Below are 10,875 nucleotides of genomic sequence, written 5' to 3'. Positions count from 1 at the left end.
CGAGCTGATTGGCGAATTAATGGTCATAGATTCTTGCATATTTCTAGAAAAAAAAGGCCGTGTTGCATCATCAAAATGAAAATGCAATTGAAGGGCAGACCTTTGACTTCAGATGATAGATCAACATCTGACGATAGCTAGCCAGCATAAATCCTGCTCGATCGGGTATTAGTGTCAGCATAAATCCTGTAGAGTGAAAAGGATAATCTGCTCTGGGTCTCCTCTAGACTTTGCCGCATCCGTCCCATAGGCCATAACGTGAGATCCCACTGTATGACCCTAGAAAATAAAACACGTCGTCTCTCTCTCCGTGGTGTTTATTAATTGCAGGCTTGGAACCACTGGCAGGCAATATCATTACTATCCTAATTTGTAGTTATGCTGAACACCAGTCAACCTATCTAATAGTGCTTCATGTTCATACCTGCATATACCATGGCATAAGACGCACTGGTCAACCTATGTTAAGGAATAAGGACAAAGAAAATCAATCAAGATCCCCTGTCGAATCTAGGACCAGCAGAATCGAAAGCCTCCACAATTAATAGTGATGATCAACATCATCAACTGGGGTGAACAGAGTTTGACACCAAGGTTAAGTGTACTCTCTGGACGATTAAGTGTCAAGGACGTTGTTCACTGCAGTGTGCCTATATAAGACGCCAAGACCCCATAGCTACTTCACAAACTGATCGCTTCCCACACAATACTTCGAGTGTACGTTGTAGCCGGGCAGCCAGGAAATTCTGAATCTCGAGTATGGCATTTGGGCAAGAGGCTTCAGAACAGCTGTGGCAGGAGCTCCTTGGCGGCTACAATCTCAACGCCAGGCTCCTGGCGCTGCTCGGGGACCCCCTCGATAAGCATGGCCAGGAGGCAGCTTTGGCGATGAGCCAAGAGCTCTCTCGGGTGTTCATGGTGTCCCTGTACACCCTCAAGCCTGGCGATAGTAGTCGGGTAGCACGAGTGAGAACGATGGCGCCCGAGACAACGGTCACCGAGGGAAGTGTCAGTCAGCGCACTCCGGCGACAGATGAACGCATCTGGTATACTAAGAATTTACTAATACTGATTTATCTTAGTACTCTCTTTGTTCATAAATAGTGGGTTTTTTGTGATTGTTTCCTTTTGGTTGGTTCCTTACTCTGTTTGATTCTATGGGCATTATAGCAGTGGCGAAGAGGCTGTTCCCCACCGAAAGCGCATAGGTGAGGAGGTTATAGAGAAGAAAATTACAGCCTCGCCTCACAAGGAGGGTTACAGATGGAAAAAATACGGGCAAAAGAATATTCAGAAGAGAAAATTTCCAAGGTGAAGTGGTTAAGTTCTCCCATTTGTCCGACATCATGCATGCTACTGCACCAAACATAAGCCAACCACAGAGATATTTAATCTTTAGGAAATATATCACTAGCAAGAAACTATAGAAAATGTGGTTTACATGCATGCATGGTTAAACTAAATTATATATGCTTGTCAAAATACTGGCCAAAACAATCGTATTTCTGTGATCTGACAAGTTTCTAGAAAAATAAAGTTAGGACATACATTTTCAATAAGTATATTTTAAGAAGTTAAGGTCACACTCAAATTTAGATGTCATGTAAAAAATTATTCAAAAATAATTATACTGTTGGAAAACTTTCTCTCTCTTCGTACATCTGTGAAAAGCTACGAAAGTTGGCGATAAGTAGAAGGTAAAATCCCAAATGTCATATTTTATTCTTGGAAAGAACTTTGAGATTTTTATATATTGTACTCATTTGCATTTTCATAGATTGGGGGACAACTCCGATTTCTATGATGTTACAGGTTTCTAAATAATTAATGTTATATGATATATATATATATATAATAAGTCGATGTCAAACTCAAATCCATCTTTTATGCCCAAAATATGTCAAAATTTAAAATACTACAAAAACTTTGTCTTTCGCCATATATTTGCCAATGGTTGTATTTTCCAAATCTCATTATCTTTAATTGAAGTCTTCCTTGAAGTTTCCATAGAATTCAACTTGTTCATATTTTATTAGATCTTTACATATCCAAGGAGTTCCTAGTTTCCCAAGAACAAGTAGTTCTACTGCCCAAGCCACCTCAAGGCAGCAAATTTGGCAATCTGCCAGTTAGAGTCGATTCATAATGAGTCAAGCAATGATTTTCCGTTATTTGGTTTGGAGCTAAGACATGCATGTCCCAACAAATTGTCAAACGTCAAGCCAGGCAGGCATGCTTCGTAGACTCAACAAGGACCCAACTTCCAGGTCTCTTAAAATATATTACTCTCTGCAGACCAAATTAATTGCCCTGTCTTAGGATTACACTTGTAGAATTAGACATAGTACTCTCTCCTTCACAATTACCTCGCATTTTAAGATTTGTTAAAGTTAAACTTTATGAAATTCAATTAAATATTTTAAAATATCAACAATACAATATAAATCCTAAATATTTTTGAATTATATGCATTTGTATGATTGTATGAATGTTGATATTTTTTCTTCTACTCTAAAACTTCACAAATTATAACGTTGACTAAACCTAAAACACGAGGTAATTGTAAATAGAGAGAGTATATTGCTGCCGTCAATTAATTTGGGCTGAAGAGAATACTGTGTAAAATTAGGTCGCACATATTGTCTTCTGCCCCTCAACACACTCCAAAGAGAAGGTATTTGTCTCCGTTCATTACCTGGCCCATCTGACTAATCTCTACATGTATATGCACTGTGCAGGCAGTACTACAAATGCATGTACAGCCATGAGCGCGGCTGCAGGGCGAAGAAGCGTGTTCAGCAGCAGGATAATGGCAGCGACGCCCATGGCCCAATGTTTCAGGTCACCTTCATGAACGAGCACACGTGCCACCAAGTGCTTCCCAGCCAAAACAGCAGCAATAATGCAACTAATTTACCGGCGACGAACACTACTAGTACTATGACTAGGAACGGCGCTCATTCTGATCCTGCAGCCCACATCGGCGACAACGCTGGACTGCAAAACAAGATCATGACCTGCGCTCTCACCACGGTCATCGGCGGAGCTCCATCCCCGCCGCCGCCCGTGGAAGTGAGCCAGCTGAGTGATTCGGCGTCGTACGTGCCGCCGCGCCTGCCGGAGGTCAGCATGGGCTTGGAGTATGAGACGACGGTGTCGGAGACGGGTTTCTCGTGCGGCTCCCCAATTCCGCCTCCCGTCGAGGCACCTGCTGCTCCATCGTCGTGGTCATTGCCGCCGCCACTGCACATGGAAGCGAGCTCGAGCTATCTGGTCGGCGGCGGAAACATACCGAGCATGGACCCTATGATGATGGAGGAGATGTATTTCCCGTGCGCCCCGCTATTTTCTCCCGTTGCAGCTCACTCGTCGATCATCGGCTGCGACGATGTGCCTATGGCTGTCGTCGCCGGTCAGTGGTACACGGACACGTCGTCACCGTGGCCACAATATTAAGGCGAGGGGACGGGTGCACCGAACGAATTACCGGCGCAAAGCGTACTACTTCTTCCTGCTAGTTGTCGCTGATTTACTATAAATTTGAATTATACTAAATCGGTGACAACTAATATGACGTTGTACTACATCACATACTCAGTCTCATATGTAGACGGCAATATGAACATTGTGCATTAGTCTTCGGGATTTTGCTAGTTTATGAGAATTAAGTTTGTGCTCAGTTAGGCTGCTCGTAGCGGAGAGTAACTAACATATGTCATGTTACTAGTTTAAGTTACTATCTTCATAGTGGGTAGTAGTAATTTAGATGTGGTTGCATGCAATGTGTCATTAATTATGTTGTAGACTCATATTGCTTTGAGATGTGTGATGTTATGGTAACATAGTTAGTTACCACATCACACTCTTTCTTCTTTTATTATCATGCCATGTCACCAAAATATATATCTTAAGAGGTGTGATGTTACCACCTATATTACCCCCACTATGAGCGGTCTTAAATCCTACTCCCTCCATACCGGATTAGAAGGCAAATCTAGCATTTGGAGAGAAACCGTTTTATTAGGCAAATCCTGAAATTAACTCCCTCAATTAACTACAACGCGTGGGCTAGCCTATAAGAGCATGTTCAATCGGAAGCGCTTATCGAGACGCTTAGAGAGAAAAAGAAATTGTCATCAATTTAAAAACTTACTGAAGCATCTGTCCTTCCAACGCTGGACGCTTAGCAGCCGATGCTAAATTGCCCGGATGCTGCGCTGCATGCTCTCGTCCCTTCGCGCCCAACAGAAAGAAATAGACTAAGGCTGGTGCCAACGCGGGCGAGTGGCGGGGCGATAGCGCCCGGCGCGGGCGGGAGGCGGGCGGGACGGGAGGGAGGGGCGACGGCGGGGGCGCGGGCGGTATCGCCCGCTCCCGCCCGGCTACCGCCCGCGTTGGGGGCGAGAGCGAGGCGGGACCGAGGCGGGAGGCGGGCGGCAGCGATGGCGGGGTGGGGCGAGAGGCGGGGCGAGAGGGAAAGGCTGAGGTGGCGCGTTGTGATTGGTTGTTGGGGTAGCCGTTGGGGTAGCCGTTGCTGGTTCAAAAAAATCCGAAAAAAACCCCAAAAATTCATCCCAACCCCCTATAAATACCCCCATATGTTTTCAGTCATTCCACAGCTCCACTCTCCATTTTTATGTAATTTTTTTATGATGTAATCGGTAACAATTTTAGTTCAATAAAATAATTTCCTTGCATTATTTATATTGTTGTAATGCGAAAAAGAAATGCTGATGTTGAAGAGAGAGAAAAGCTGACGTTTTTTTTTTTCGAAATGGGGCATTGCCCAGCCTCTGCATCAATGTGATGCACACGGCTTTTCATTTATTTGAATGGTTCAAAAAAAATTCAGAAGTTTACATCACGGATCAGAGATGGTTGAGACAAGTATCAACCATCGAAAAATGAATAAAAACACAGAATTATCCATTTTGTATCCTACTAGTGTGTCGCCACCCAGTAGCCTGGAAAAAGAAGTCCTGAGTAACCGTCAGCAGACGGTTGCACCCAATATCCATAGTCTCCCGCTGATCCTCCGGAAGAAGGAAAGCCCATTGTTGGATCCAGTACGCCGCACGCCGTATAACCTGCAAAAAATTAGTTCCCTTTTGTCTGTTAAAAATTATGTCATTCCGGTTTGTCCAAATAGACCAGCATACAGCAGATATGCCAATCCGTATTCTATTCTTATCCAATTTATGAACCCCATTAAGCCAATTACCAAACATATTAGTAATATTTGCAGGTGGGTGTATACCAAAAGTAAAATAAATCATTCGCCAAACAATTTTGGCAAATGGACATGATAAGAATAAGTGATTTATGGTTTCTGGCTCATTACAAAAACAACATTTAGTGCATCCATGCCAATTCCGTTTCACCAAATTGTCTTTTGTGAGCAGTACTTTATTGTTAAGAAACCACATAAAAATTTTGATCTTGAGAGGTATTTTTAATTTCCACAGATATTTGCGTAAAAAAGGAGTGTGACCACTCATTAAGTCAAGATACATTGATTTGACTGAAAATGTTCCGGAATCAGTAAGTTTCCAAACAAATTTATCCGGAGTGTTTGTCAACTGTACCATCATTAGCCGTTGACAAAGATTAATCCATTGATTCCATTTGTTTTCATTAAAAGCCCTCCTAAAAGCAATATTAAGCGGATTTTGTGCCAACACAGTAGCAACTAAAACATTCTTTCGCTGTACTATATTATACAACGCCGGATATTGCTGTGCTAAAGAAGTGTCTCCTAGCCAAATGTCCTCCCAAAACCGTGTATCAGATCCGTTCCCCACTTTAAAAAAGCCCCTACTAAAAAAATCATCTTTCACACGCATAAGACCTTTCCAAAATGGAGAATCAGTAGGTTTCCCCTCAACATGTGCTAACGTTTGGTTTTTCAAATATTTATTAGAAAGAAGTTGCTGCCACATTCCCTCCTCAGTGAGAATTTTAAATAACCATTTGCTTAGCAAACATTTGTTTTTAAGTTCAAGAACTTCAATACCTAACCCTCCTTGGTCTTTAGGTCTACAAACCATACTCCATTTTGTAAGCCTATATTTCTTCTTCGTTTCATCCGTTTGCCAAAAAAAACTTGAGCGGTAGAAATCCAAACGTTTTCTGACCCCTACAGGAATCTCAAGGAATGACAACATGAACATTGGCAAACTCGTCAAAACTGAATTGATTAAGATTAACCGATCACCGTAGGATAGTAGTTTACTTCGCCAAGTCCCTAATTTTGCCCCAAAACGGCTCTCAATAGGATTCCATTCGGAATTTCTAAGTTTCCGATAATGCACAGGAATACCGAGATATCTTATCGGTAAGGACCCAGCCTCACACCCAAAGATTTGTCTATAATCCTGTTCCTTTTCTTTAGCCTTCCCAAAACAGAATATCTCACTTTTATGGAAGTTAATTTTCAATCCGCATAATTGCTCAAACATCGAAAGGATTAATTTCATATTTACGGCCTTTTCAACATCATGTTCCAAGAATAATATTGTGTCATCCGCATATTGGAGTATCGATACTCCCCCATCAACCAAATGAGGAATAAGACTCCCTACATGACCCTCTTCTTTCGCACGAGAAATTAAGATGGCAAGAACATCTGCGACAATATTGAAAAGAATTGGAGAAAAAGGGTCACCTTGTCTCAATCCTTTCCTAGTTTGGAAATTGTGTCCAACATCGTCATTAACCTTAATTCCGACACTACCTCCTTGGACAAAGTTTTTGATCAAATCACACCATTTGGGATCAAAGCCTTTCATCCTTAGAACTTGTTGGAGGAATGGCCATTTAACTTTGTCGTAAGCCTTCTCAAAGTCAATTTTGAAAAGAACTCCGTCTAACTTTTTCCGATTAATTTCATGAACAGCTTCATGTAGGACAACTACTCCCTCAAGGATATGGCGTCCCGGCATGAAAGCCGTCTGTGTTGGCCTAACAACCTTGTGAATTATCTGAGAGATTCGAATAGTAGCTACCTTAGTAAAAAATTTGAAACTCACATTAAGGAGGCAAATAGGCCGATATTGTTGTATCTGGATCGCATTTTCTTTTTTAGGTAATAACGTGATGACACCGAAATTAAGTTTATACAGAGGTAATTGGCCCATATGTAATTGTGTAAATAAGGCCATCAGGTCATCCTTAATTATACTCCAACATTTTTGGTAAAACTCCGCCGGAAAACCATCAGGTCCAGGAGACTTATTATGTTCCATCTGAGATATAGCCTCGAACACCTCAACTTCAGTAAAAGCCGTTGTAAGTATATTGTTTTCCTCCGGTGTTAGTTGAGGGATATCAGTCACGTGATTCTCCATCATGGAGAAAGAGGTATGTGCCGGTGCCCCAAACAATTTTTTATAATATTCAGTGATATAATATTCAGAGAAAAGCTGACGTGAAGGAGAGAGAACTAAAGCTGGCACTATAGCCTGTGCATTGGCACCGTGGGGTGAGAGTGGGGTGAGAGTGGAGTGAGAGTGAGGAAAAAAGCTGACGTGGCGGGTGAGAGTGAGGCTTGCCACCAGCCTAAGCGCCGGCTCCTCCTTTTGCGTCGACACCGTACAGGCGCTAGGATTTTCAACCTTAACTATACATCAACTAGGATTACGATCTTGGCATCGGGGGCAAGCGCCCCCGTTGTACATGCCCTAATCACACATGTCCTTTCCTTTCTCCAAGGATTTGCATGTCTCGTGTGAATGCTGCATGCAGTGTGAAACAGAACTGGTAGATCCTTTTGCCATGCATGAACTGCCCGTGGGGCCTAATAGGGAGCCAATCAACAATTGCCTAGGTCCCGCTGCACCAAGTTGTTTGCCTTTTAATCCATTGTGGAGGGATTTGCTAGTTTATGCGAGTACATCTTCAGATATTTTTCGTGATTCGTGCTAGTTATCATTTGTAACATGAGTTGTAATTGAGATTTAATGATGTCACGAAGTACTACCCTCATTTTAAGAATAAGATGCACATATAATTCAAGACAAACTTTGATCATAAAAATGGTGCAACAAAATCTTATTATATTATATGTAATTGTATCGTTGGTTAATACTGAAAAACACTTTCTAATGATGTTAATTTCGTACAAATAATTTTTATATATTTGAAATAATTCTTGATAAAAAAATGAAAAACGATGACACCTTATTTCTTGAAACGGAGGAAGTAGTTCTTCGACTGAGAAATAGTCGCACCCTTATTCTTCAACACCATGTGTGTGTATTATTGTACTTTCAATTGTACTACCTCCATCCCAAGGTTTAAGGCCTACATTTTTTTCAGAAAGTCAAACTATGTTAAGTTTGACTAAGTATTTATAAAAAACATTAACATATCAAATACAAAATTAATATTATTAGATAGATAATGAAATATATTTTCACATGCTATCTACAAAATATCATATCTATTGATAGATTAGTCTAAAATTTTGATTAAGCTTTACTTGCTTTGACTTTTTCAAAATAATATAAGCCTTAAGCCATGTGATGGAGGTAGTAAAAAACTACTAGGAAGGTCACTGTGGAGGACATGCCGGACCTATGGCACTAGGGGTGTGTTTGATTCTCCTTTCCCAACCTGCTTTTAGTGTATGGAAGTCAAAAGATTCCACAGCAGCCTCACCCCTGCTTTCACCAGGTGAAAACCAAGAATCAATGAAATTACCTGCCTCTACCACTAGCAAGTGGATACTGGCTCGCGTGTTTTGATGGCTATCATGACTTGTAGGGTCCATATGCCAGGTTGATTTGGCAGCCCACGTGGCTAGTGCCGCCCCCGCACACCGTCTCCTTGCCCTCCGCTCTCTGCTCCTGCTTGTGTATAGTGCCACCACTGCACACCTACTCCTTGCCTCCGTCGACCAGAGCCGCCCCGCATGCCCTCCTCCAATTTTCGCTGGACATTTCTTCCTATTTCTTGTGAAATTGAAGGAATTTTGCCCCTATTTCCGTCCGGGTTCATCACAGCGAGGAAGAACAGATCGAAGAAAATTTGGTCAACGCCTTGTTGCACCTTGATCCCAGCTCGCCTTGGCCCACCTTGCCTGCCCCACAGCTTCTGCCACCGCGTGGCTCGGACCGGGATCCAGTGCCTTGACATAGGCAAGGTACCAATAAACAGTACAATGCCTTGCTGATTGAGCCGTTGGATCAAAATCAGACAGACAAGATTAAGCACTGTAGCATATACACTGTACATTGCACTGTAGCATATTTACTGTAGGTGAACCGCTGTAGCACATGTCCTGTAGTCGGCTTCTGTAGCAGTGGAATATTCATATTCATCTGACCATTATTTTCTGATCCAACATCTCAGAAAGAGGGGCAAGGTAGGATACTATTCACATGCGCCTTGCCTTTGTCAAGGCACTGGATCTCAATCCGCGTGGCTCACCCCGCACCATCGGCCGCAGGCCACGCACTCGCCAGCCGCATGCCTCCCTTTTCCGCCGGCGCAGATTCTCTAACATGCAACCAACAAGTCAGACGTTGCCCAACCCCTGCCCGATGGAGTCCGTCCCAGATCACACGGCAGCTGCTCTTTTCCGGTTCTCCCCGCTTGGCCCCTGCTGTTCTCTCCTCTCTCAACAGCTCAGATGTTTTGAGCCCAGGTTAAGACATATGAGAAAATAGACAGTTAACTAAACGTACGTACATACGTATATTTTTTCAGAGAACATAACATATAGACATAAGAGCATCTCTAACTGATCCCCTAAAATTTTAAGAGCAAAATGACTCCCTATACCTTAACTTTCTATATTTTGCGTCACAGATTCAATCCCCAATAACTTAGAGCACTACAAATTTGTTTTTTTGCAAATCAACCATATGAATCAAACTATCAATATTACATACCAAATTAAATGTAATAAATTAAAGGACCGCGCTAGGCGTCGGCCGACCGATCCGAGGCGCGGATTGGTCGCCCCGCCCACCGTTCATTCTGCCACATCGTACGGTGAGGAATCATTTCGCTTTGGACAGTTTGCTTTCCCACTGCTGCTTCGATGCTTGCATGTTGTTGCTGGTCACGGGTGGATCCCACTCTCTTGATGCTGATGTGCACGTGCGCTGCGACTTCTACCTCATGCTGCGCTGCTGTGGTTGTTGTGCAAGCCCGGGAATCTGTCCTCGCATGGTGCTAGGCTGCTAGCTGGCCAGTGAAGTACAGGATGGTATAAAAAGCTTCATTGCTATGGTTAAATAGGCGATTTGCACAAAAATAACTCAAAAGTGAAAGAAAAGCACAGATTGATCCTCCGGCGAAACTATTTCACTCATCTAATCCTTTTGTGTGGCGTCCCTCTGTAACATCCCAAATTTCAATAAAAAGAAAGTTAGAGAATTCCAGAGAGCAAAATTTTAAACAAACAAAAACTTTTTTAATTGCATATAGTACCATGCATAGGACTTGTGCATTTGATTGATATGCCATGATGATTGCTATTACTTGTATTTGATATGCTCTAAAACCCTAATGTGATCATATGAAGATCACCAACCAAATAAATCAAAGAGGAAGAAAATCCAATAATTGGAGAAACCCTAAAAACCCTAACATATGCCCTATGGCATTTTTTATAAATTTTGACCCTAGACCATTTTGGTCTTCACCATTAGTTGAATAATGTTATTAAACACTTATTACAACTTTTGGAATCAAAGAATCACAAGTCAAATAATTTCCAAATGCAGAACTAGCTCACATAGAATAATGGTCAAAACTGGAATTTATATCCTGATCACTACTTTGAGCCATTGCCATTCATTTTTCTCAAACCAAATCTTGCTAACTCTTTGCACCATTTCAAAGTAAACATCAAGGTGAACAACTTTT

At 42.1% G+C, this 10,875-nt stretch overlaps 1 protein-coding gene across 1 annotated transcript; it reads left to right on the top strand.

Moving 5' to 3' along the window:
* Positions 1–715: 715 nt before the first annotated feature.
* LOC127340119 (uncharacterized) lies at positions 716–3,694 on the top strand. The gene is made up of 3 exons (XM_071826985.1): positions 716–1,046; positions 1,171–1,311; positions 2,739–3,694. The coding sequence occupies exons 1-3, from the start codon at positions 760–762 to the stop codon at positions 3,454–3,456; spliced, it is 1,146 nt and encodes a 381-aa protein (XP_071683086.1). The 5' UTR covers positions 716–759; the 3' UTR covers positions 3,457–3,694.
* Positions 3,695–10,875: the final 7,181 nt, after the last annotated feature.

This window comes from Lolium perenne, chromosome 3 (genome assembly GCF_019359855.2).
Source record: "Lolium perenne isolate Kyuss_39 chromosome 3, Kyuss_2.0, whole genome shotgun sequence".
Lineage (NCBI taxonomy): Eukaryota > Viridiplantae > Streptophyta > Magnoliopsida > Poales > Poaceae > Lolium > Lolium perenne.
The sequence above is the reverse complement of the archived record's forward strand: the minus strand, read 5'-3'. Positions and strand labels throughout refer to the sequence as shown.

Excerpts from the sequence above, each read along its gene's own strand:
- LOC127340119 (XM_071826985.1), top strand. The coding sequence starts at position 760 with ATGGCATTTGGGCAAGAGGCTTCAGAACAGCTGTGGCAGGAGCTCCTT. Across the intron at positions 1,047-1,170 it reads GCGACAGATGAACGCATCTG|CAGTGGCGAAGAGGCTGTTC; the intron begins GTATACTAAGAA and ends TGGGCATTATAG. Across the intron at positions 1,312-2,738 it reads CAGAAGAGAAAATTTCCAAG|GCAGTACTACAAATGCATGT; the intron begins GTGAAGTGGTTA and ends TGCACTGTGCAG.